The 26,446-nt window shown below is 41.6% G+C and overlaps 1 protein-coding gene across 9 annotated transcripts; it reads right to left on the bottom strand.

Moving 5' to 3' along the window:
* Positions 1 to 498: 498 nt before the first annotated feature.
* ankrd26 (ankyrin repeat domain containing 26) lies at positions 499 to 26,315 on the bottom strand. Of its 9 annotated transcripts, none has more exons than XM_079345455.1 (44): positions 26,076 to 26,315; positions 25,292 to 25,337; positions 24,693 to 24,982; positions 23,418 to 23,532; positions 23,160 to 23,333; positions 22,835 to 22,941; positions 22,599 to 22,736; positions 22,033 to 22,193; positions 21,542 to 21,578; positions 21,389 to 21,458; positions 21,261 to 21,312; positions 20,976 to 21,172; positions 18,316 to 18,502; positions 17,504 to 17,565; positions 17,321 to 17,420; positions 16,469 to 16,542; positions 16,308 to 16,374; positions 16,166 to 16,210; positions 15,526 to 15,792; positions 15,312 to 15,413; positions 15,164 to 15,234; positions 13,354 to 14,226; positions 11,853 to 12,031; positions 11,292 to 11,525; positions 10,642 to 10,669; positions 10,416 to 10,557; positions 10,040 to 10,253; positions 9,534 to 9,717; positions 9,140 to 9,286; positions 8,453 to 8,915; positions 7,107 to 7,612; positions 6,811 to 6,963; positions 6,404 to 6,579; positions 6,117 to 6,210; positions 5,923 to 5,949; positions 5,431 to 5,508; positions 5,105 to 5,239; positions 4,874 to 4,986; positions 4,391 to 4,538; positions 3,710 to 4,000; positions 3,360 to 3,595; positions 2,982 to 3,225; positions 1,851 to 1,896; positions 499 to 1,357 (listed from the first exon to the last, which is right to left on the bottom strand). In XM_079345455.1, exons 3-44 carry the CDS (start codon positions 24,890 to 24,892, stop codon positions 1,227 to 1,229), a joined length of 7,068 nt encoding a protein of 2,355 aa, XP_079201581.1. In that variant the 5' UTR covers positions 24,893 to 24,982; positions 25,292 to 25,337; positions 26,076 to 26,315; the 3' UTR covers positions 499 to 1,226. The 9 variants fall into 9 exon arrangements, 8 of the variants coding, with proteins under 8 accessions (XP_079201581.1, XP_079201580.1, XP_079201582.1 ...); XM_079345454.1 differs by lacking the exon at positions 26,076 to 26,315 and adding an exon at positions 25,069 to 25,140 and having other exon boundaries at positions 25,292 to 25,546; XR_013779205.1 differs by lacking the exon at positions 26,076 to 26,315 and adding an exon at positions 2,692 to 2,749 and having other exon boundaries at positions 1,271 to 1,357; positions 25,292 to 25,547.
* Positions 26,316 to 26,446: the final 131 nt, after the last annotated feature.

Below are 26,446 nucleotides of genomic sequence, written 5' to 3'. Positions count from 1 at the left end.
AGTTGGGATTGTTGTGAAGTAGAGCAGGTTATTATCAATTTAATTGGCGAACAAACTACAGGCTGAGACAACTACAGAGTCCCTTCAACATCCTTGGAAACACAAACTGCAGCATACTATTGAATATCATGAATAAGAGCAGATTTAGAGCAGGCTATAACCAATGGAGATCCTGCACTTCACCTCTGGTAACACCCTTATGAAGGCCTCTAGGATAAAAGGCGTCTCTTCTGTCAATGTTCCTGTAAACGCTTCAGAGAAGACTCCACTACCAAACAGAGGAAGGCTGTTTTTTGTTTTTTTTAAATATTTAAAATGTTGTATTAAATTGAGATGACCATACCGCGCTTTCTTACGCTCACTTGCCTTTTTAGACTCATCAGCAACAGTCTACACATCACATGTGACAATTCATCTAATATCTTTAAAAGAGAAATGAATCCTGAAAGTGCCTGGCTCTGTGATTGTGTCCCATGTCCAGTAAACACATACACACAGTTCTTTCAAGTTAAAGGTCTTTCCATTTATTTACATCTTTAGAGTCTTCTGTAATGTACAGGCGTCATCATACAATTTACTATACTCTTCTATTACAGCATCTTTGAGTAATGAAAAAGAACAAATATACTGATAAACAGGAAGTGTTTTAAACTGAACTAAAATCCAGCTAACAAAAAGCTGAAATGATTGTTGTACAAACGTGTTCACCCTGTTTCACTGGCCAGAGAGAATTCCAGCTCGTCTTATTCAAGTATATCATTTTAATACAAAAGGAATAAATAACAGAAACAGATAATAGTAGAATACTAACAAAGAAAAAAACCAAGACAGATATTGCACCATTTGATGGCACGTACCAAATGTAGTATCTTGGCAACAATGATGATGCAGATGTCAAATACTTACAAATTTAAATGAGAAACCAACACTCACAAAAGGAAAGACAAACCACATTTCACTTTAGATATAGTGTGCTAAACGAAAGTCACAGCAACAGGTTGAACCACATGAGTAAGAAGGAACAAATACTTTCCAGGTTCGTTCTAATCGTATGTAGACGTATGACTCGTGCCTTTTGCTCCTGAGTGGTTAAGTGCAATGTGCATTATGCTGACTTTTCTCTTCAAAGAACAGAGTAAACACACAGTTTCTTTCTTTCTTTGACCGAGTCTATTCATATTTGTTCAGAACTTTGATATTGTTATGGCTGAAATTCAAACGTGTGTTCAGATCATATAGTTCTTCTTGAGTACTTCCAAGTACTGCTCTGCGGCCGTGCTGACGGGGTCCAGCTCGACCCTGGAGGAAGAGCCTGCTGTTGACTTTCGGCCTGAAGTGACGTACAGCTCTGCTGTGGCTGAGGGAGAGAGAGGGGGGGGGAGGGGGAGGGGGAGGGGGAGGGAGAGAGAGAGAGAGAGAGAGTTACCATGAGTGAGCAGCTGCATGTCACATACTTCTACCATCTCATAAATTCCATTGAGCGATATAGACAGAAAATCACATCTTGATTTTTTGAGTAGGGAGACACAACATTTATATCGATTTTAGTTAACAAAAGTCAAATCCAGACGGGCCATATTGAAAATGTTATACTCTCTTCACAGCCAACAACATGCACATGAAATTAACTACTAATATTACATAAAAATGCATCCAAAATAAAACATTAAAAACATTCCTGTGTACCAAACCACTCTAAAGAGAGGCTGGGCGAGACGTAAAACTCTGTTATAATTCAACATAAACGACACTGTCAGAAAATCTAACGCATCTTCCAAACTTGATTTCTTTCCCAGCTCTACAATGACTCAAAGACGTTAAGTCAGCATTAACAGCTTCAGTCCACTCACCGTTGTTCAACTCTTTTGATATGTTTTTATCCAACTCGCTCTGCACCTGAACACAAAAAAAAGAAAGAAGTTGAGTCTAATGGGTTTTTTTTTCTTCTTCACCAAAACAGACGATCAATAGTCTTAATAATATGTATTCACATGTTTTAAAACTTGGAAGAAAAGTATCGAGAGTAAACTGACTGAATGTATGCCATAAACACACACACACACACACACACACACACACACACACACACAGTCATAATTTAGGTGTAGAAGATATTCCTCGTTGACAGACAAGACGTCATGATTAAAAAAGACACATAAGGGATATCAGCACCACACAAACACACTGTTGACAAAAAACCATAAGAGTTGAGAAAAACACGGCACAGAGCATGACATGGAACACAGCACAACATGCTCAGCATGCCATGCCAGCTCTGCTGGACGGTGACACTTCTGCTTATCAGGTTGCTCAACTAAAACTAAAATGTCTTCAAAAAAAGGAAGCAAATATGTTGTACAAGATGCCTTACCATTGATCATGATTTTAATTTAATGACTGAGGCACACTGAATGGGTTTTAAGAATTCACATCAGTAGGTTTGACGGTAGGTTTGATTTTTTTTGATACTTTATTGTAAATTTTACTTCTCTTACAACAGGTGATTTAATCATAATTATAGGAATAGTAAGAGATATGTGAAACAACATTTACAGTTAATGCTTCATTCTGTTCAGTTCAGAGTGCCGACATGAACAACATCAGTGTTTGTATGTGAACAGAGCTGTGAAACACAAGCAGAGTGAAGGGAACGGCAGCAGTTCATTCACTGAGCTCCACAAATCTACACACCTGGTTATGAGTCTGGCTGAAGAGAGGACAGATGAGAGACAGACTTTTGAGCTAGAAGCTAAAAGAGTGAGAAATAGAAAACGGGTTAGAAGGAAAGTCCTGCTCAAAAAAAAAAAAAAAGGCTGAAGATAGAAAGATAAAGAAACCACGTGAAAGAAGCGGGAAAAGACAAAACTTCTCACGAACACCCATGACACTATGGAGATGAATATGGCCCAAAGTGCATAATTTCATATTTTGAAGTTGCCTCCTCTGACAGAATGAGAGTGTCACCTCATGACTGTACAGACCTTCGCCAGGTAATCCTCCACCCGGCTGTTCTGTCCATCCGTCACAGGGCTGAGGAGGGACAGTCCCAGGCCGAAACTCCTGTTGAGAGGCCCGAGTGTGTTTCCGTAGTGTGCGGGGGAACCCAAAGAGCCAACGTCCAGCGAAGGCCCTGCCAGGCTACCGTTTGCGATGCTGCTGGTGATCAGAGACCTGCTGCGCTCATTCAGCAACTTTGAATTGGCCTCTGACAGACGAGTGTTGGCCCTGTAGGGGAAAAACACAGCAAAGGTTGGTCACCATCAGCAGTGTTGTCTGATTACGCCACAGAATCAGGTATTAAAGGATTGGTCAGAGTGTATCCTCGAGAAAACCTGAAAGTTTGAAGAACAAGCTCAGACCTTTCTAGTTTGGCAGACAGGGACTTGCGGAGGCGGAGCTCTTCTGCGTAGAGTTGCCGGTATCGCTCTAGTTCCGTGCGTGTGGAGTCTCTTTGATTGAGGCTGTCATGGTGGGTGGTGCGGGCCCGGCCCAGCTCCCCCTCCAGCTCACGGATCTTCTGCTCCAGTTGGGAACGCAGGTTAGCCTCATTGGCTGATTTGATCTGATCCAGTGCTTCTTGTGACGCTGCCTGAGACTGGGAGACAAACATGTAGAGTCCCATTAAAACAGGTGGTTTTAGAAGTGACACATGCATAGCTAACACCAGCTTTTTTTTTTTTTTTTTTTACCCAACAGAACTTTTTTTTACCTGCAGGAAGAGGTTGACCTGCTCCAGTTTCTGTTGGATCTCCTGACGCGCCCTCTCCTCTGCATCATGGCGGAACTGCTCCACTTGGCTCTGCTCCATCTGAGCTGCCTCCATTCGACGCCTCAGGTCCAACACCTCCTCTTCCAACTGCCTCTTACCCCTCTCCTGCTGGTCATTACTGTGGCTCAAGCCTCTCATGGAGGCCAGCTGATCCTTAAGCTCCCCGTTCATCCTCTCCAGCTGACTGCGGCGGGACGCTTCCTTCTCCAGCTGCACCTGCAGATCTTCCACCTGGTGATAAAGCATGGAAACAGTTAGAAGACATTTTTTAACAGTTGAGTAATGGTTGCTAGGCAGTTTCCAACTTGTAAAATTCACTGTTGAAAACAAACCTTTAATACTTTTTTTTCTAAAATGTTTGCTGCATCCCATATTATATTTCCAGTGCAGCTAATACCTTCTACGCTCAACCTGGCACTCTTACAAATTCCCTCCCTTCCATCCCACCATCAAGTATTAACATGTGACCAGCGGAGGTGGGCAGCATGACTCGTGGGCTGAGAGTTCAGCTAGTGTATTGGCAGCTTTTTTTTTTTTTTTTCCTGGGGGACCATCAGAACACAGAATGCATTACATATACACTGGTGCTACCTTTTTAACTTGACTTAACGACAGACAAACCTTTTCTTTCATTCGTCCAAAGGAAGCCTCAGCCTGGCTGTGTCTGCCTTGGTCTATCCGTAAGCTGCTCATTGGAGAGCCAAATTCTGCTCCACCAGCGTCTTGATCCCGCAACCTTTTTTTTGCACTCTTCACTAAAGTACGCAACCTTTAACACAGATGGAAAAAAGACACCAGAGGTAAACAAAATAAATGTTGATGCGACAAGTTCTGATTGAAATAAATCACACAAATATTCAAACGCGTAACTCAAATTGGACATAAATGTTCATCAGAATTAACTTTATCAAGAAGAACAAAAACACCAAACAAGACGATTCATTGAGCACATACAACAACAAACCCACATAGGCTGCAGAGGCTTAAAGAGGATACAAACACTGGTGCACTACTGCCACAGAAGCCAGGAAAGACTGTGCTCTACTGGATCCTAGTGGGTCAGAGGGATGAAGTTCTGCCCAGGGTGAGGAGGTAAGGAGTCACCTGTACATTTCTTTTTGAAGATCTGTGTTTCTCTTCATCTCCTGATCCAGACGCTCATCGATAGCCTTCTTCTGCTCTGCTATTTTCTTGGCTTTCTTTTTTTCTATTTCCATCTAGAACAAAGGCAACAGGCCAACATCTATTAGGACACTAACCGTGTGTGTTTATAACCAAGGGTTGAGACTTCAGTCACCAGCACTGGCCTGCATGTAAATGCCTAAGTGTGATCACCTGAGTGCTTAAATCTCCTTTTTCTTTTTCCAGCTCGGCCAGACGTAGTCCTAACCTCGAGCGGCTCTTCAGCTCCTCCTCCCACAAGGCCTTCGAGTCCTGGGCTGTGTGAGATAACACGCTCTGCTTCTGCACCTGAAGAAAGAGAAAGATGGAGACCAACTATGAAAACAATGATCATAATCCTTAGAGGTACCGTAAAATGTGGCGTATTTATTCCTTCCTTATTTCCTAGATTCCTCATTTCGCTGACGAGGAGGTAAAACAATATGTACAAAACAATGTTTACAAGTTTGACTTGTAAGGAAACAAAACATGCCACCAACCTCTCTACTGAGTTGGTCTTCCAAAGTCATTTTACTGCTCTGTAGGTTTGTCACCAAGTCCTCCAAATGAGTTCTGACCTGTAGAAACAAGAAGGATTGTTAAAATAAATGTCTGCAGGACGTTTCATCGTATTGCTGCAGATTGTTTTTGTTGATCTCTTAAGGCAGGTGAGATATTACTTTGGACTAAAGGAAGAAACATGCATCATGCAGCTTGAGACTCAAAGGAGTGAAAGACCCCACACACCAAGATCAAGCTAAAGGGAGAAATACGCGTTGATGTCACCAAGGAAACCCCGAGCCGAATGGACTCAAAGCTCTTACTTCAGATGTCCTTCACTACCAGCTTGTACCAAAAGAAAATCCACAAAGCCCAAGGGCTAACTATTCTTTGCACCCATACACAGTGTGAGTTCAGTCACATTAAAGAATCTTTGGGAGAACAGAGGTACAGCCACACGAAGAAACTAAGCCTACATCCAAAATACCAACCCCTCCTCCAGGTGAGCAGTCAGATAGCTGAAAAGAGATCAGATGCCTTAAAACAATAACAATAACCTCATAAAGTTGATACCTGAAGAGATGACTCTAATAATCACAGAACTGACAGAAAAAAAAAAGAACCAAAGGTGTCCTTTGTAAAAATGACTAACGGTAGATAATTGTGTTCATTTTTCAGGACTCACCATGGCAGCTTCCTGAGTTCCTTTTTGAAGTGCATCAATCTTGTTGGACTGTTGCTTTGCAGCAGCTTCAAGCCTCGCATTCTCAATCTCCAGCCTAAGATGACATTAGATCGGCACGTATCACTAATTTATCTTTCTTATTGTGCTACAGAGTTAGCATTTTTAGCCCTGTTTTACTCTTAATATCTAAAAATCAAAAAAATCAAGAGATCAACATTCAACCAATCTGTGAGTGTTTGGTGAAACGAGCAGTCACAGTTTGATCAGCATGTGTTCACAGTAGATACCTTTGCACAGCGTCCTCCAGCTGTTTGATGGTGGAATCCGAGGCTGCTGAGGTAGACAGCGCCTCCTGCAGTTTCTGAGAAGCTGTGATGAGATCTTTTTCCTTTTCATCCAGACTACTCTTCAGACTGTTAATCCTTCGCTCGGCCTGCACATACTGGTCCTCACTTTCCTCCAGCTTTAAAGACAATCAGCCACTTCGTCAGTAATGATGAATGACAGTAAACATTGACTTCACTGAATATATAAGGGGACAGTGATTGTTGCTTACTAAACGACCTTATCATAAAGACAATGAGCCTTTTGATTTAAATACAGTTAAAGTGTTTACTTTAATAGTACAGGCACAGCAACTACAGAAATGTAGTGACATTTTCTTCTACAGGGGGGCACTGTTTTCTTCCATTACCTTTCCTTTGAGCCTGTCCAAGTCTTTGAGGAGGCGAGCCTTCTCCTCCTCCAGGTCACTGCGGTAGCGTGTGTTGACCTCCAGAGAAGCTTCGCTCATGGACAACTTCTTGAGGGAGTCGGCGAGCTCCTGCTGCAGCTGCCTCAGATTCGCCTGAATCCAATCCAGATTAGACAGAATACAAAGAAAGCAGAGGGTTTTTTTTTTTTTCAGATTTAGCATGTGGAGAAAGGCTAAACATGGGTCTAGACGGAGAAATTAGTTAATCCTCTAACTCTGAAGGCCCATAAACTTACCTCTCGTTCATTCTTCTCTTCCTCTAACTTGTAGATCTGATCTCGTAGATCAGCAGCCTTACTGGACAGCTCCTTGTTTCTCTCCTCCACTAGTTGTGCTCTCTCTTCATAGTCAGAGCGCAGCTTGGACAGAATATCTTTGAAGCTCTGTTGGGCGTCAGTCACAGCACGCTCCTTCGCCTCACCTTTGTTTTGGGACTCACTGAGCTGTTGCCTTAATAACATTTCCTCACTCTTGGCCTGGGCCAGCTGCTCCTTCGCCGCTTCCTCGCGTGCCGCAGCACGGCTGATCAGCTCCCTCTCGGCATGCAGAGTGGATTCCAGATCTTTGGCGCGTGCGGCTGCTTGGTCCTTCTCTCGCTGTAGGACGTCCAGCAGCAGGCCTTTCTCCGTCAGCTGCAGGGTGACTCGGTGCACTTCGTTCTCCATGCTGTTTGCACGAGCCTCTGCCTTTGTCAGCTTCTGGGACAGGCTGCTTACTGCTTCACGTTGTGTGGCTGCATCACCTGTAGAAATTTTAAAAAATAGGAGCTTTTAAACATCAAACAACAAATACAAATGTTAAGCCAAAGATGTTCGAAAAAAGACAGGCTGATATCTGACAAGGCCAGTGGTTGTTCAACTTTTACTGTCAAGCCCTCTTAGTAGAGGGAAGATTTTCACTTGTAGTTATTTGCCGAGTAATTCATAATTCCTTCAGTGAGAATGCAGCTGAAGATAGTGAAGCAGAACCACGAGCCTAGCACACCTGTTTCTCTTCATTGTTTTTTTTTTTTAAATGAGTTGAAACAACTTAGGAAAAGGAATGTTAATTAAGGCTGTTTACACATATTAACACACACAGTTTACAACAAGGCTACAGGAAATAAAGTTTTCTTCCGATGCCTCTGCTACATCTGGCCATGTTACAGGCCAGCAGCTTTCTTTTCCTTTATCCTGCTGACAAACACACAACAGGCTCTGAAAAAAACACCAGCTCGGATGCGGAGGTGATAATCTCCTTGGCGGAGGTAAAGAAAGGCTGCTCATGCAATTAAACACAAACCACTCAAGCCTGTCTAAACACAGTAGGAGGCCAATTTGTTTTGTCCCATCAGGGATTATACCAATAGAGACAACTGGATCAATTAAATAGTTGTCAATGATTCAAATCTGGTTGCCAGTAGTAGCTGCTACAGTCAAGCTCTTTGTACCTGATCTTTCCTCTCACACAGAGATCAAGAAGCCCATTGGCTAAGTGAACTGATGACACGTACAGCTTTACCAGGTTAGGCACAGGTCAGTGTTTCACCGCACAGCAGTTAATGACATGATGAGCTTGGAGCCGTCTATACGTGCCTACTAACCTGTGAGTCTGTCTTTAAGACGCTGGTGTTCCTCCTTCTCCCTGAGCAGAGCTCTCTCTGTGTCTGTGTGAGCTGCCAGGCAAAGCTCGGCCTCCTTTACAGCGCCAGCCAGACGGGTACGAACAGACTCCACCTCTGTCTCCAAAGTTTCCCGAGTCCTCCGCTCATTTTCAAAACGAGTCGCTGTCACAGCTAACTCGGACTTCAGGGCTGCGATCTGGTTATTGCAGTTGAAGACCGTTTGAGTCAGGGCTTCATTGCTCAGTTTGAGATCTCTTCGAGCGTCTTCGATCTGTTCCTTGAGGGTGTCGTTCTCCTCCATAAGGTGGCTCTCTTTGAGACTGCTGTTGACCTGCGATTGCTGAAGGTCTGTTCTCAGGATGGTCAGCTGCTCCTGTAAGCTAGACGTTTGTTGCAGTAACTCCCTCTCCCTGTCACTGGCCTCGGTGAGCTGAGACAGAGCCTGCGAACAAAAAAAAAAACCCCTCAAAGCCTCAATCACAAAATGTTTTATATATTTTCAAAAGTTGTAACAACGAACAATATTCTGTTATCAACACAACACTATAACCTCCTGGCTTTGCATCCCTAAAATCTAATTTTCAAATATTTATGTTGAAAAACATTAAAAAATGTCAAAACTTTTTTTTTTTCTCCACCAAATCCAAACAAGAGGGGGAGGATTACCTCGCTGCTCTTGCTTATGTTTCTTTTGTTCTCTTCCTCGATCTCTTGCTGCTTACGGAGATGACTGTTGAGCAGGTTCTCCTGCAGCGTCCGAGCACTTCTCTCCTGAGCCAGCAGTCTGTGGGTCTCACTGTGGTCCTCTTCAAGCTGGGTTGTTGGCATAAACAGCAAACCAATTTTATCACAATCAAGATAGCAGCTGAAAACATCTAAAGTTTCTCCCTGTTTGGCCACATTTTCCAAATACATAATGTGTTACAAATAGCAGTTACCAATATGGTACAAACTAAGTTAAACATTTTCACAACATGCAGAGTAGATATACAGCATTGATGGTGATAAAAAGAATAGAAACATCTATGAAAGTCTGTTTGGTGTTTTTGTAAGGAAGTACCTGCTTCATGTTATTCACTAGTGTTCTCATCTCCAGCTCCAGGTTCCTGAGTGTGAGCTCCAACTTCTGTCTCTCCTGAACCTCAAACTCATGCTGCTCCTCCGTCCTCCTCAGCTTATCTTTGGTGGTGTTATACATCATGGTGGCATTGCGGCGATTTTCCTGCTCTTGTTTCAGTTGAAATCTAGACAAAAAAGTTTTTGGTCAATCAATCTGTATTTGTGTAGAGACAATTCATAACGAATGTTGTCTCAAGAAACTTTACATAAAGAGCAGCGTACTCTGCATTATATGATTTACAAAGACCAAACATTGATCTTCCATGAGCGCAGCACTTGGTAACATTACGCCTTCTAACACAGGAGAGGCAGAAACCTCGAGCAGAACCAGTACTTAAAATAAGAAAAAAAACAAAAAACAGCCATTTTGACAATATCATGATGTACATAAATATAAGAGGGGAGACCAGGCTGAAGCTTTGCACAAAAAGAGGACAGGATTCTTACTTGACGTTTGTAACTTCAGTCTGCAGCTCTAACTGGTTGCGCTCCAGAGCGGACTTAATATCTTTCACTTCCTCTAGCGAGCTCTTGAGGTCTTTCCTCTCCATTTCCAGCTGGCTCACTTTGTCTGTCAGGTACCCATGGCGGCTCCTTGCCTTTTGGATGGAACGCTCATACTCGTGGAAAATGTTCTGCAGCTTCACCAGGCTTCTTGAGTCTGTGAGAGATAGCATGGCAGAGTCTTAGAGTCACATCAATCTATACACCAGGTCCTGTTTGGTTGTCTGCTAACTATATCAGTGCAATGATTAAGTTACACAATTCTATAAGCCAAAAATCGAAGATTACACAAAGATATGATTTCAAACAGATGAAGTACCGAAAGTGGCCGAGTCCAGCTTCTGAACGAGGAGCGAAGCATGACGATAGCCCGAAGTGGGAGAGTCAATGTCGTCTGTGGCTGTGTCCGAAGACTGAGTGAGTTCATCAAAGTCTTCTGCCAGTTCCACTTCTCCAGGGTTCTGACAACAATCATGATTCTTAACATTATCCAGCTGTTGCTTCTGTTTTGTGTATTCAAACTTCAGTTACTTTGAGAGTTTTACCTCATTTTTCTGTCCACTGGTTGACAATCTTCATCCAACAAACAGAGAGAAAAAACAAAATCAGGGGTTATTACAAAGTGAGTATGTTCTCAGGTTACTACAGCTGCTATTATATTATATAGGTTATATATCTGAAGAGTTGCTTGAAGCATAATGGTATAATGCAGTATACTATTCTAGTTTGGGAAAAGAAGAAGAAGAAGGATTAGTTTGTCAGGCAACTATGTAGGAGGGTTATTAATGCAATGTAAAAAGCATCGCCCACAACCAGTGCAGTTAGGTTTGTTTTGACTGAACACAAAGCAACATTTGGTCAGACAATTTGACTCCTGGCCTTTTCTAGAGATCTGATTTTTCATATCATTAAACACCTATGCACAAACATGACCTCTAACAAAGAACTTCCATCATGTTGACATATGTTCCTTTTCTCTCTCTTTCTATACATGCTCATTATGAAGTATGTGTGATATCCAATTTGATGTTTTTCATTTGCAGAGATCTCCCGCAAGCCAATCCCTGAAGAGCTTCTTCCCCACTGACTTTGTCCTCAGTAATGCAGTCTGCAGAATTCTCTTGATGTTCAGACTAAACACACCTGATGGTTAGTGACAGAGAGGTGAAAAGAAAGCGGCATACTGCATATATACCTTCCTTCATCGTCCGACAATTCACTTAAAGTGCTATCGTCAAACACTGAGAGAGCATCTCCGTTTACACGGGTGTTGGTCTGAGGGGCTCTGCTGTGCCGGGCCCCTCGGACCAGCTCCAGCTGTGAAGTCCCCTCTAAAGCTTCCCCTTCCTGTTTGTTGTTATTGTGGGTCTGCTGGAGTGGAAGGTGCAATTGCACTGGTGTCTCGTTGGTGCTATGGAGAGCAATACATCTGGAAGTCAATGATTTGTGACAGCTACAGTTTGGACACGTTGGAGGTATTTGTTTATAGCATCAAATGTTATCGATAAATAAGAGTTAAGACTGGGCTCTTTACGTTGACTGTGTCCCCGAAAGGTGGATTCTTTTTAAAAAAAGAGGAGAGCTTAATATGACTCAGTCACACAAACAAGACAAAACTCAAATATGTTCTTGTAGTTTAAAACTGACTTCGAAATTTAGGGTGAGGATTGTGGATGTGTTGCTTTGAATTTTGAAAACAGTCAATTTTCTGAGAACTTTGGGGGACTAAAAGTGTGCAAAAGGAAATAATGCATACCTGTTCATAGCTTCATGCTGCTGTTCCTGGGGATTGGCTCCAGCTCGACTCGACTGGGATCCCAAACTGATCTCAGGTTTCTCAGAACTCACTTCTTCTTCCAACGCTGCTCCACCAGTGTCCCATGAAGTACTGGACTTGTGTACGTCCATTGCGGTCTTTGCTGTCTCTCGGACTACCTGAAAAAGAGAGGGTTAAATATTTATTAAAAAGGTATGTGAGAGATTATTGTTATCAGAAACTGTTTGGGGCCAGCCTTTTTAAGATGCATGTTGGATCAGGGACTTGTACACTTTGTCATACATAATTTAGTGTCACCCCTCCCTTTGGAGACCCAACACCTTACTGTGCTTACTCTATTTGAGATGGGATTTTTAGGGTTAATTACATAGATACCTGATTCCAGGCTGCTATAACATTCTTAATACCTAAAGTGAATCAAACGTCAATCTCGCAATAGAGTCAATTTTGGATAACTTAAAGGCAACACATTATCCTCCTCTTCAACCAGTTTCAATAAGTCCTCAGAGCTCCCCAGCACATGTCTGTGAAGTTTCTTGTTCTAAATCCACTCTGATCCTGTGTTTGATCATGTCTATAAAGCCCTCTATTTTAGCCCTGCTGAGAACAGGCTGTTTCTGTGTCTGTAGCTTTAAATGCAAGTGAGCTGCATTTAATCCCCCTGTGGAAGGGGGCGTGGCTTTCTCACTACACACAGTGAGTGGCAAGACTCAGAGGCCAACACTAATGCCTTGCGGTATTCGGCATAACTATGTGACCTTTAACATTTAAATATTAAACAACGATAACAGGGGGGCATAGGTGACATCTTTTTGATAGTGTAGCAAATTTTTTTGAACACCAAATTAATATTTTGTATCTAGTCGTTGTTCCCACAGTGACTTCCAAATACTCAAAAGACTGGCCAAGATATAAATCCATTCATATAAGGAGGGTTCAGTTTTTAAGAAATACCTGCAGGAAAGAAACCATCAGCATACAGCACTTCTTTTTATGGTAAAAAAGGAGGCATATGTTTTCAGTCACACTACAACACCTTAAAAACAAACAGGTCATATTCAACATAGAGAGGCATGCAAAGTTCATGCGTGGGCAAATTAATACTAAAGAACAGACAAGACCGAACGGATGTCACATCTGAGTGCAGAGCGAATGTTCTTGAACAATATGTTATAGTTTGTTAAAAACAAAAACACAAGACAAACATGCAAGAGCCACTCTTCTATTTGAAACGAAAACTTCAACAAATAAATATGAAGGCATGGGAAAGGAATATCAAACGGAAGGATATCAGATGATGTGATGATGTGAGGCCAGTATATGACCCAATAAAACAGAAGAGTAAAGGAAACAGATAAAGTAAAGGAAAGTGAGGCGATCTAGAAGAGACTGTTTTCGAGGGGCGGCCATCCTCTACCTCTTTCTGGAATCTGGCCTTTTCTTTCTCCATATCCAGGAAGACAACCTTCAGCATCCCTACCTCAAGTTTAAACCTTTCCATGTCCTCCTCCAGCTCTTCATCAGATACCCCTGAGACCGATGCTGAACGTCTACACAGTGACGGGTTGCGAGATTCAGGGAACTCCTCTGGATCCTCTCCTGGACTTGGACTCTTCTTCGCTGCTTCATCAGCATTGGTGTCTTTACAGGAATGGTTCAGATGGGTGTTTCGCACTGGTTTGGCCTCCTCTTGTAAGAATGCGAGTTGGCCAGCATTAGCTGTGCTTTCATTGTGACCATCAGTCACAGTTGTGGTTGCATTCTCTGTGCTGTATCTCGGTGCTCTGGTGAGTTGTGGTGAAAGAGACCTGCACTCTTCCTGAGCATCATCAACAAGCAGATTTGGTTGATACAGGCTGCTCTCACGTGTTGGACGCTCATAGACCTGCATCCTGTCCTCGTATGCGGACCCTTCAGTTGATTCTGTTGCTGAGTCCTCCAGTCCAGACTCCCTCTGCTCAGGAATTGTGAGGAGGACAGTACTCCTCGCTCTGGCCATTGGGCGCAAAATGATTTCCCCTTCTTCTTCTTCATCACTTGAAGAAGATTCAGCCATTCCCTCTTCATCGTCTGCGATTTCTCCTGCTGGAGAGCTTGACTTAAGCAGTTCCCCAAACTTCTCTTTTAATTCACAAGCAACATTCTTGAAATTGGATTTTACATCCCTTTTCTCCACTTCTACCCAGAGTTTCTCGTAACGTTTCTCCCATGGGGGATCATCGCCTCTTTCTTCAGGTCTGCTTTGATCTCTGAAGTTGAAGTTGTCCTTTTCTTCACTGTCAGAGACTCTGTAGCCGGATGCGGTAGGGCTGTCTAAATCTAACAGACTGGTATCTATGGAATCATCTTTCTCCTTTGTTTGCATGGATGGACAAGGAAATCACAAGACAGACAAGACAAAAATGCAAAAGCAACAATGGACTTAGAATAAGAAACAACATGTTCAACATTGCTTTCTCCTGCCGTAACTCAGAATGTTAACAAATCAAATAATTCATTACAGAAAATAAATTACTGGAAAACATTGTGACTTGCTTGTTTGATACAAATAAAACCTGACAGTCCTGGCAAAGTAAAGATCTGTCAAAAGGTGGAGACAAAGTCAAACAATTTTGTAGTTTTTGTCCCTAATATGGCAAATGCAAACTTTAATATGTTTAACCTAGGGGTTATTGACAACAAGGTAAATAAATAATTTATTACAACAGAAAGTCAATGATTTAACTCAGAGGTTTTACATCCTTAATAAAATCTTTTTTAAGTGCAAACATACTGAGCCAATAAAGCAGATGTTGCTTTAACTTTCTGAATTAATGGGAACGTGGTCAAAGGGAAAACATGATTTACCGGATCCCCAAAGTCTCGGCAAGTGATAACAAATTGTTTTTTAAATTTGGAAACCTATTCTCTAAAAATCAGAAAAAAACTCTCTGCTTTAAAATCTATAAATATATACAGTACATTTTTCATTTATTCATAAAATAAAAGCTGCTTGTTGCTGAACTCCCATAAATAAAGGAATTTAGAGTGGAAGCGTAGTCTTGTGTTTGAGTCTGTGTGTGTGTGAATAAACTGAGCAATTTACAGTTGTTTGTTTCAAAAACTAAATTCATTTAGAGGGAAAACACATTTAATATAAATGCAAACCTAATAATAACATATACCCTAAGATAAGAGTAAGAAAAAACAAAGTAAGTAGATTCCCTGCACCCCCTTGTACTCCACTGCCCAGGTATCTCTTCATTCTATACTGCTAGTTATGAGTGCATTATTATCTAGGTAATTCTCACCTTTTTTGATTGGTTGTCAGACTCAGCATTTCTTCTTCTTTCTCTGACTCTCGGCGAACGCTCCGGGGAACCTTTGGAAGAAAATCATTAACTAGAAAGCATGAGTACAGGAATGTCTTCTGTTTCTAAAAAGACCGATGAGCCTTACCTGGTGTATCCATCACCTGGAGCTCAGCAATGTTCTGCTGCTGATTATCAACGTTGGCTGTATTGGAAGAAGTTGCCAAATTTTCGGGCTCCCAATCTGATTCTAATGAAAAAGAAGTTACAGTAAGAGGGAGAAACATGTCGTAAACTTGACCTGCAGTTCAACTGTAAGGACATGTTTGGGCATGGACAAAAATAAAAAGATCCGGTCACACCTTCTTCACTCTCTGGCTTCTGAAGCACCATCTTCCTCGCTCGAGGTTGGGGTTGAGGCGCTGGCTGTGTGGGTGTGCCGGCCAGTCTGTCAGTGGAGTTCATGCTTCTCTCTGGCGTTCCGGGTGTTTGAGACGCCACATCTTCATCCTCCTTTTTTAATGGCGGACTGGAACATTCTGGGAGCTCCTCAATACCAGGGGAGGCCATTCTGCGGCCTGGCAGGGTTCTTTTACTGGTGGTGCTGGCCGAGTCCCAGTCTGATGCATCTGAATCATTAAGACAAGCAGCTGTAGGTCAATAGCCACTACCTCTCCCCATGCCATGATCTAAATCACACACAGTGGCTGTTCTATCAAGCTTCTCTATCACGTTTGGGTCTCGAAAAAAAGGAACTACAGCAACAATAATAAAGTTCACCTCATCTAATCGGCTAGTTTATTTTTACTGACCTGCTTTGTGGGCTTCAAAAAGGACGATGACAGGAACATACAAAGGGTTATAAAGTCATGATTGCATGCAGAGAAGACTATTTTTATCTGAAGCTCAAAGGCACAAAGTGCTTCAAAGTGAACATATAAACACAGATGATTTAAAAATAAGTGAGAAAAATGAATCAAAGAGAAGAAATGTTCATTTTACCTTCAAGATCATCAACGTCTCCCAGACCGAGCTCTTCCATGAGGTCTGTAAAAGAGAAACAGAGTAAAACACAGATAACTCTTTTTTAAACCATTCTTACATTTCAGAGATAACAGAACCTAGGACATCCCAGAGTAATTACCTGTTTGCTCTTTTTCTCCTTGAAGTTTGCTCAGGACACTCAGCGGTTCCCATTTGGCTTTTTCAGTCTGATAGAAAGAAAAACAAAAAAAAACAGCACATTCATTTTGTCCAACGCAGTAAAATGTTTAACCCTTTGTTGCAACGACTTTCTTAACCCACCTCTTTCTGTTGGGCAAAACCCTGATCGACCTCCTCCTGTTCCTCTCCGTTATCGTCCCTTTTATCATTTTCAACTGAAAGAGATGACAAATGTTTAAACTATCACCTGTGAAATAAATGACACCATTCTGATCGAGCACAAAGAGTTTGCTGAAACGTTGGGTAATGCGTTCCCATGCAAATGAGCTGATGGTTATTAAGCACAAACATGCATTTTAAATCGCTGTCGAACAAGCACAATAGATTCCCTGCCGGGGTTCAGCATCAGCAAAGAATGATAGTACCCACCTATCAATACTATCTGAGCTAAAACCTTAGAAAACCAAGCAAGCTGAGAAGCACCTGTGGCCTTAATTTTGGGACAAATGCAGTTCAGTGGTAACAGGCATGTTGGAGTTTGTGATACATGCATTCTGTTCTGGTGAGCACGAGCTGATGGTCAGGCCCCTGATAGGTTAACATGCTGTTCCTACAAGTCAAGACATTCATACCCCCTTCCTGGCTGCCTCTTGGCCTGTCTACATTCCTCCAAGGTTCTAGCACTGCCATCCTATTGCTTCCTTCCCCTCTTAAGAAAGAGGGAATATAAAAGAGGTCTACAAAAGAAACGTGGCATGATGTTGTAAAGGCTGCTTTGATTGATAAAAATGACATTAAATATGAAACCGTATCAAGTCTAACAAGTGAATGTTTAAACATCAGATTGAATTTATGTATGCATTACCTTAACAAGTAGGGTTTTTCTATAATTATGGTTTACGGCTGTAAAACCGACTCTGCAGCATGACATGATGCATGGAATGATTTGACAACTTTGTAATTAAAAAAAAAAGAGGAAGAAAATAGATGCACCTTTTTTAATCTCTTCCTTAACAGCAGCCATCTTTTCTTGAGCCTGAGGATGTAAGCTTGGTTTCTCTTTTTGTGGCATTTTGGGGCTTTCAGAGTGGGACTGAAAGAGAAATAAATATGTTACAATGTTTATGATCATCTTCTGTCCCAAACAGGTGGTACAAAATGTATCCACCATTATACCTCAGAGTCCCAGGTGTCCTCCTCTTCCTCCTCCTTCTCCAGACCCAGCTCAGACAGGAAATCTAGATTCAAAAAGATACAGGTCAGTAACACTGAAATAACTGAAAAGCAGTGGAGGCTTCAGCAGCATTTGCTTGCTGTTAGAACATGACTCTTTTTGTTTTCCATTGTACACTTTGATTTCAATTTATGGTGCTTTGAATCGATCCAAAGAATCACATGTTTACAGTTCATACTTCTCCTAATGTACGAGCACATTAACTATGGTTTACTCAATCAATACTGTTCATCTGAAATGTTTTCTATGTTTTTGTCATCTGTGAATTAAGCAAGAACGCCTTCATTCAGAGCAAACAATCACCAGTGTTTGTGTTTTATTTTAACCTTGCACCAATTACAAGAAGCGTGTGCCATCACGTCTTGTTCAACGTCTCGCTTCACCTTCAGAATGTCAGCATGAAGTGCACACAAGTAAGGGCTCAGAGACGCTGACTTAACATACATAGCTGTTGTTCTCTGATGATCCCATTTCTGTAGATTCAAATCATAACTGAACAGATCAGAATATTTTAACTATCATAACATCAACAGGATGGAATTAAATAACAAATCCCTAAATTCAGCTGCTATGTTGGTTCTTATCAAATAATTAAGACAGTCGCACAAAAGGGTTAACAGGGCTGCATGGTTGCTGTAAAAAGACTGTTTACATATTCTACATTCAGGTCATGCCAAATTCTTTTAGTTTAAGGCTCTTTCAGTTACTGACATGCAGTTCTACCCGACATGTTTAGAGTTGCTCTTTACAATACCTCTTTCCTTATTTTTTGAACCTTCTGGCGCAGGCAACGAGGCTACAACGGAGCCCTGACCCTCTTCAGGGGGATCATCTTCCTCCGATAGTTCTTCTTCCTCTTCTTCTTCATCATCATCATCATCATCATCTCTTGTCACCTTGTCTTGTTCTTTCTTATCGTTATCCTCAGTGTACTCTTTGTCCTGTGTAAAATAAAATACAAAGTTAGCTCATTATCTTGTTCTTCATTAGTCCACTGGTTTGTCCATTTGACATTATTGATGAACAGAGTTAAAAAGAGAAAATTGAGGGCATCAACAAAGTGAGCAGATCTAAAGTTTATACTGAGGCCACATCACAAACTGCTACACTACAGTTACAAATCATCTTTTCCACATCGGTGTTACCTGAACGGCATGCTCGTCAACATGTCTGAGCTCTCGGCTTGTCGCGCCTACACTCTCTACATCAGGTGAGTCTAGATCAACATCATCAATATCCGTCTGAGGTAACTCTTCATCAGACAAAGTGCTCCTGTCTGAATCATGGAGTTGACCATCAATGGCATCTTCTTTGGTGGGATGAGGGCATGATGAAATCATTTCCCCTATTGGTTCTTTATGGAGATCATCCTTTGGAAATCCCTCCAGGGGAACAATGGCACTTTCAGTTTCTAGTGGAGCGTATGCAACCAATGTAGCTCCATTTTCATCGTCAGACTTGTCACCTTTGAACACGCACCTATCATCGGACACTTTGACTGTCGAGCTGGCGAAATCATACTGCAGCTTTTTGTCCATGCTGTCAGAGTCCTCACTTGGTTCATCACCTTTGCTGCCATTGTCTTCCTGAACAACCAGCTGTTGTTCCCTCTCATCCCCTGAAGTCTCACCATTTCCTTCATCATCCTCAGGATCGTCGAACACTGCTTCTTCCTCTGCGTTTGTGCCGATCACACTTGAGGGCCTCGACTTTGGAGACAGCACATTGGATGGGGTAGTAGGACGCGTCTTCAAGGTGTTACCACATTCTGCTACTTCATTCTCAACAATCTTCTGCTTTTCTGATTCACTTCCTTCATCTTCATCATCCCAACCATCAGAATCATCTTTCTCGTTTTCTGAGTCGGCTTTTCCTTCTGTTTGTGATAACTGACTAACTGGTTCCACATCATCGTTATCTAGCACTTCATCCTCAGGTGCCGGTGACACTGCCGGGGAGGGGTCATTTGACTCTTTGTCGATACTTTCTTTCTCCTCATCTTCCCTCGAGTCATCAGAACACGGCTGCTCTCCAGTCTGCTTCATTTTGACAGTATGGGATTCAGCATCTGGTACAAGTACATCAGCTTCAGTGATACAGCCATTATCATGCCGGTTGTTGTTTTCAGACGCAGAATCCCAATCTGATTCGTCTGCTGTTGTTTTTGCGGGACTGCTCTCAGGCTTAGGAGTGCTCGTTGGAGATATCTTCAAAGTGTACGTAGGTTCTACTGCCCGAGGTGAGGCACATTTTGGAGAGTGTACCACTGCTGATGAAGTATCCCAGGAAGTATTTGCAGGGTCTTCGTTTGGATGAGGTGTTGATGGTTCTGGTTGTAAATCTGATGGTTGAACATCACTTTTCTGATCTAGCATCGCTTCATCCTCATCTTCTTTGGGCAGCTCGGCGTCGCTGTCCTCCAAGGACGAGCCCCATGACGATCTCCGTTTATCTTTTTTGGAAGCTTCTTTGTTAGATCCAGCCTCGGTGGAACCGTCTGAATTTTCATCCTTGTCCGCAGGCAACGCCCTCACTCGATTGGCAAGGACAGTGTTGCGACCAAATCCCCCTTTCTGATTTTCCTCTCCATCGTCACTGTCATTCCAAACTGTTTCCCCACTGTTGTGTTCATCAATCCAGGAGTCATCGTCTTCTTTTTCCACTTCTCTTTCGCAGTCTTCCTCTTCAATAGGGCCTCTTGATAAACCCACGTCTGAATTCATGTGATGGGCTGATGACTTTACAAAGTCTTTCCCAAGACTATCATCTTCATCAGAAAATTTGGACTCTACCCTAATGGCTGACACAACACAATCCTCTGCTACATTTAACGTTGCTGGTATTGCAAAGCTTTCTGTCGCAGCTTGGCTTTCATTTTTTACGTTTTCTGTTGTGGAGTCTTCGGCAGCCTCCCCTATAATACCAGAACCAGTGTCGTTGTGAGGCTCAGAACCATCAAGAACCTCAAGGGCGCTGGCAACAGAAGGTTTTTGTTTGTTTTCAAATTCAGTAGTTTCGGCCTCAACAGTAGCCACATTGTTCTCATCCTCCTCCTCCTCACATTCATTTTCTTCTTCATCCTCTTCCTCACCATCCTCTTCGCTTTCCTCATCTTCTTCATCTTCATCATCTTCTTCTTCCTCCTCTTCTTCTTCTTCTTCCTCCTCCTCCTCTTCATCTTCATCATCTTCCTCCTCCTCTTCCTCTTCTCCATCTTCTTCCTCAGACTCCTCAGGTTCTGGGCTTCCTTCTTGAGGGTTAGATCTCACCTTGCTACTTGATGGCTGTTCTGAGTATTTGCTTTTTTCCCGCTCAGCTACGCTGTCGGCTTGTTAGAAGAGTATGGGAGAAAAAATAGGGAGGGAGAGATGTCTTAGACATGCCAAAGGCAAAGTTGTCAACACATTATGTTACCTTTCTATAGCTTGGAAGAGGGCTAGAAGTCATCTGGGGTGCTTTGGAAAAGAAGGAAACAGGAGAGGGATCTACTGGTTGCTTCTGAGTTTTGCTTGATGGTAAAGCCTGTGGGAGGTATGGGACTCTCTGGACTCTATTTTCGCTCTCTGGTTCTGGTTCTGAACCACTCAAGGATCTGTCAGGCATGGTAGATGCTAAAGGCAGGCAGGGACAAAAGATTACTAACAAAAAACACAAACTATGGGAAGACAACAAACCAGTAAGTTCAAAAATATTAAGCACCTTGTCCTCTCTCCGATGCAATCAATTTTCTTAGGTTTACCTTCTGTGGTTTCTGAAAGACAGCATATCCCATGAACACATTTTTGGAAAATCACACACACATGATGAGGAAAAAACGATATACAAACCTTTTCAATCAAAACAGATTCATCATCGTCATCTGATGAAGGCCATTCATCCGCAGCACTTTTTGAAACCCTGGAGGTAGGAGAACAGTGGTTTGAGTTTGGATGTAAATTGTAAGCGGAAATAGCAGATCTTTGGAAGAAAAATGGGCTCACCGGCTTAGTGACTCAGACTGAGAAATGTCTTCAAAATCTGCAACAAAGCATAGGAAATGTTTTCCAGTGAATCCCCACTTAACCTTATTTGAAGAGGTTTTGTTATATCTTTAGGTCAAAATTGTCAGAATAGGGACATTTAGAGAGCCTCTACACTAAAAAGCAGAAATTGTTTGGCGCACAGGTCAACTGTTATAGCAGAAAAACAAATGTTTTTTTTCTGCAAACAAGAGGGATTTTTAGAGCCTCCATCCTCAGTAAATGTTACTGGAAAAAAAAGACAGTCTTTGACTGAGTTTGCAAACGAGGTTCGTTTAAGCGAAGTAATACCTCCGCCTGCTTCATTTGCTCCATGCTCTAGATCCAGTCAAGAGGTAATGCATGAGGAATGAATGAAATAATCAAAGTCAATAATGAATAGACACACAATAGACACTCCTCATACTACCACTCTGCCCTTTATGCACTTAAAACATACAGTATATCCGTACCATCTTTGTCAGTGGCTGGTCCTCCCAAAGAAAAGCCTGCTTCAGCATCCTGTGATGGAGTGCCTAACAAGGTTTTTTTCTTCTTTTTGCTCGGACCTTGAAGTGATAAGGAGGGCCCATCGTTCCTTTGGGTACTGTGCTCAATGATCAGGAGGGAACATCTACAAGAAAATGAAGACGCAGTAAATGTCTTAGGCCTTAACCTATGGCCTATGACCCTACCTTTGTCAGTTTCAGGTGTGTCAAGGAACATAACCTGATAATAAACTGATTCCTTGGGCAGTGGTTTAGCTCAGTGCTTAGAAGTGGTGGGTTCTAACTGGTTTAGCTCAATGCTCAGAAGCCGTTGGTTCTAATCCAACCACTGCCCTTTGCTGCATGTCATTCCCTACTCTCTCCTCTCTCTCTTCAACTGACCTATCAATAAAGGAGAAAAATGGCTCACAAATATAACATGAGAAAACTTAAACCTGATAATAAATTATGTTTCTTTTTGGGCTTGCTCGCTTTTACTAAGGAAGTGCCCCTTAAGTAACATAAGCATAAGAATAAGATGCATAGCTTACGGATGATGGCCATTCATCACTGCGTAGTCATCAGCTGACCATCCTTTGGTATCCTTTAGAGAGATGTCTGCCTCAAACCGCAACAGAAGCCTCAGCATACCGATTTGTCCATTGCCAGCAGCTATCATCAATGGAGACCTGCAGGCAAGACCCGTGACAGCAGCTTTAAACTAGGATTTTTCTTTACATCAAGTTAGTGGACATTTATCAGAAACGCATCATTATTTAGAAGTCACCTTTGGGCTTGGTCGATCACATTGACATCCGCACTCTCCTTGAGAAGAAACTCAGCCATCTCAATGTGGTCTTCACGGACTGCCACAGTCAGCGGTGAGAATCCCTCCTAAAATCAGATTACAGTGAACATTCATGAAGCAGCAAGCATCACGTGAATAAGTGAAAAGAATATCAACGTTTATAGGGGGCAGACGTATTCCAATTTTTATTTAGGAATAGATTCTTATATTTTTAAGTAGTTATTTTACTTTCAAGTGGAAAATGACTTGATGGCAAGCCTAAGGCCGAGAAGTTAAACTGTGGTTGACAAAAATATCAAATCACCTTATTTTGTGTATTGATGTCAGCCTCATGTTCGAGCAGAAGGACAGCAGTGGACATTGAAGGGATGTTTGCTGCCAGATGTAGAGCTGTATTGCCATTGATATCCACCAGATTAGGCTCGGCATGATTCTCCAGCAGAATGCTGACACAGCGTTCATGCTGGCTTTGCACTGCCTGAAATATGTAATTATGATCATCTGAATGTTTAACATTTAATAAACAATCATTCTGTGTTGGTTGTTCATCGTAGAGTATTACCTTCATCAAGGCGGATCTGTTTTGATTGTCACATAGGTTAAGTTTGGCTTTGCTCTCAACGAGGAATTGTACCACCTCAACATGTCCGCTGGCGCAGGCAATGTGAAGAGCCGTCCTACAACAGAAAGGAGAATTTCTCAGATTCAGGCATTCTTACTCTTTAATACCTCAGACTTTTATTTTACCCCTTCATTACTTTACTAGTCCCCAATCCAAATGTTCATGACATTCCATGTCTTCAATACAGAGCCTGTCATATTTTCCGACATCATTTAAAAGAAAAACTAAAAATACTTTCTTGATTCAGTTTTTTCATCCTCAGAATTTTATGCATCTTTATCTTAAATAAATGCAAATCAAAGTTTTTTTGTTTAGAACCCTATGTTATTCATGCAAACAAAATAATAAAAATAAATGTACTATAAATGCAAACAAATACAAAACATCAAGGTGAGCTTTGGGGAAGGTTTTTTTGTTCTTCCTTTTTTCACATTTTGCAGGCAAAATTATGAATTCCTTTTGTCATTACAATAATTGTCAGATTACTCAAATTCACTCCACTGACACTTTGTACTAAACTAACTAAATTTTGAAGCTTGACATTTAAATGGTTTAATAATTATTGATCAACAGGAATATTTCACAAATTCTGACAAGCCATTCCATATTTTCACCAATTACATGCATCCGGGCAAATTGACTCAAGTAATCCACTTACACTGCTTAGTTACTTTTGACACATACTGGTGCTAATTGTATTTAGTAACTCGATCCTACTTTGAAACATAAGCAGTTAAAAAACACAGGGGTGTCATGTACATTTTAAACAGCAGGCAGCGTGCCGTTTAAAGTTTCATAATGGACATAATTCAAACACAAGCTCAAGTACACAAACTGTTTGCACACTGTGAACCATACACATACATTGTTTGTATTAAGTAGCTGCAATTAATGACATAATGCACTCATATTTAAATGGACAATTTTGCGGACTTTTTTTAATACACTTAGTTAAGTTCAACAAAAATTCCTTGAACCATAAGGTATATTACATTTATTAGAAAAGATATCACTTTTTCAGTTAAAGAAGTTGTACACTGATGAAAAGTGTATTGAGAAAAATGGTGCCAAATGTGTCAAAGGAGAAGATAGAGGATAAAACGCTCATGCCAAGTCATCATAACATCTAATGAACTACTTACATCATATATGCTAAGGAGTATACAGTAAAGACAATTTCAAGAAAGAGAAAATGTGTACAGTTATCCCACATACCTGTTCTCCTTGTCAAGTTGATTGATATCATTCTTTTTAGCAAGCTGCTTCAACTTTGCCAAATCACCCACTGAGGCTGCCTTGTGAACCTTACCAAGGTCCTTGTCTTTAAGTTCATAGCCGACTGAAAGCACACTCCCATTATCAGGGGTACCGGACGGGTGTTTCTTTTTCTTTGTGAAGCTGAATATCTTCTTCATCTTACAGGGCAGCACAGCATTGCTTTTTGCACCGTCACTACCTGACAGTCGTCTGGTGCTGGAGGATCACCACAGGCGGCTCTTCCATCCCTATAAATAAGACGTTCAAAGCGGATTAGGAGCCTATAAAACCGTACTTACAACGCCGCAGTGTTGCTTGAATAAATATGACTTACTGTATCCCAAATAATGTCCCACACAGTTATATATAGTAGGCAACTCTAGCGCACACTCGGCAAAGTAAACAACTGTATACAGGGAAGGATTTAAAAACCATTTAGTACCGAGAGAATAACATAACCATATCGTTAGGTGATGGTTAGAAGACAGTTTTTTTAAGCTAACGACGGTGGTAAAGTAGAGGCTTAGCTTCGTATACCATCATTGACTTGACCGTACCTTCAAGCAGGACGTCCTTTACAAGGTTATTTAAACGCGCTGCTTACTGAAAAACATAAGCAGAGCAATAATACCCACTATCTGATGAAATAACGTCGCACAGAAAGCTCTAGTTTGCTAACGATGCTCAGCGTTTCAATGAACGTGGTTGAGCAAGTGTTATATCGTGTGGCTTGTTACCATGGAAACTGACTGTGCGATAAGTATGCTAACATATATTACTGTAATTGCTAATTTTAAAATGAATAAATCCACGTTTTTGTCACTGTGAAATGTAGCCCCGCCAATTTATTATATTGTGTGTAAAGACAAAGTTTGATATAGTTTAATACAACGTTATATCCGTTTTAATGTTCAGGATTACATGTTGCCTAGCAACATTAACGTTAGCTTCAGTTGGCTCCGTGCTGCGCCTCCCACGTCGTCACTTCACAAATGATGCAAACCGCCACATTTAAAAAGGATTTGCAACGTGAGCAGAGACAAGCACAGCAAGACTTGTCGCTATTTTACCAAAACAAGCAAAGCCTCTTGGCAAGACCCGTTTCAGCTCAAAGAGACTTTTGCTGGGGTCGTTAGTTGTTAGACTGGATGACACAAAGTCAACCCTGCTAACTCAAAGCTAATTAGCAATCATTGATGTTAAGATGCTAACTGAATCTACTTTACAAAAAAACGGTAAGGCCAAGGCGAGGGAGGTACGCCCGTCTTTTTTATATATAAATATGCGCGCGTGTGTGTGTGGAGTAAATACTAAAAACATTGCATTAAGTCAAACACCAACCTGTTGATTGTCGGACCATCAAAAAGCTAGCCAAAGCTAACGAAGCTATGCCCAAGGAAGCATGCTGGCTGTTTGGTTGATAAAAAACCAATCAGAAAGGAGCTTGAAGGACCCACTGATTTTCCTGACCAATAGGCGCCTTCGGTTTTTGTAAAAAGGCTGGATTACCCATGGCGTTTGCTTGCTGGGGCTAAGTCTTTATTGTGTAATGGAAAAGGTTTACCACTTGATGTCAGAATTTGCACTGGAAACTATACTATGTTTTCCCCAGTGCATTCAGTTTTCTTAGTGGAGGGTTGTAGAAGAAGTATTCAGACCTCTCATAAAACTAAAAAAATATTTAGTCTTGAATAATTAAAAGTAGGCTATTA

The sequence above is a fragment of the Symphodus melops genome (genome assembly GCF_947650265.1).
Source record: "Symphodus melops genome assembly, chromosome: 6".
NCBI lineage: Eukaryota > Metazoa > Chordata > Actinopteri > Labriformes > Labridae > Symphodus > Symphodus melops.
Note: the sequence above shows the minus strand (reverse complement) of the source record. Positions and strands in the feature narration are given on the sequence as shown.

What these genes read in the sequence shown, in the direction of transcription:
- ankrd26 (XM_079345455.1), bottom strand. Translation starts at nt 24,892, where the DNA reads ATGAAGAAGATATTCAGCTTCACAAAGAAAAAGAAACACCCGTCCGGT. An exon ending in CAGCATGAAGCTATGAACAG is followed by an intron (nt 11,526 to 11,852) that starts GTATGCATTATT and finishes ATTGACTTCCAG; the next exon opens with ATGTATTGCTCTCCATAGCA. An exon ending in AAGGAGATTTAAGCACTCAG is followed by an intron (nt 4,987 to 5,104) that starts GTGATCACACTT and finishes CCTTTGTTCTAG; the next exon opens with ATGGAAATAGAAAAAAAGAA.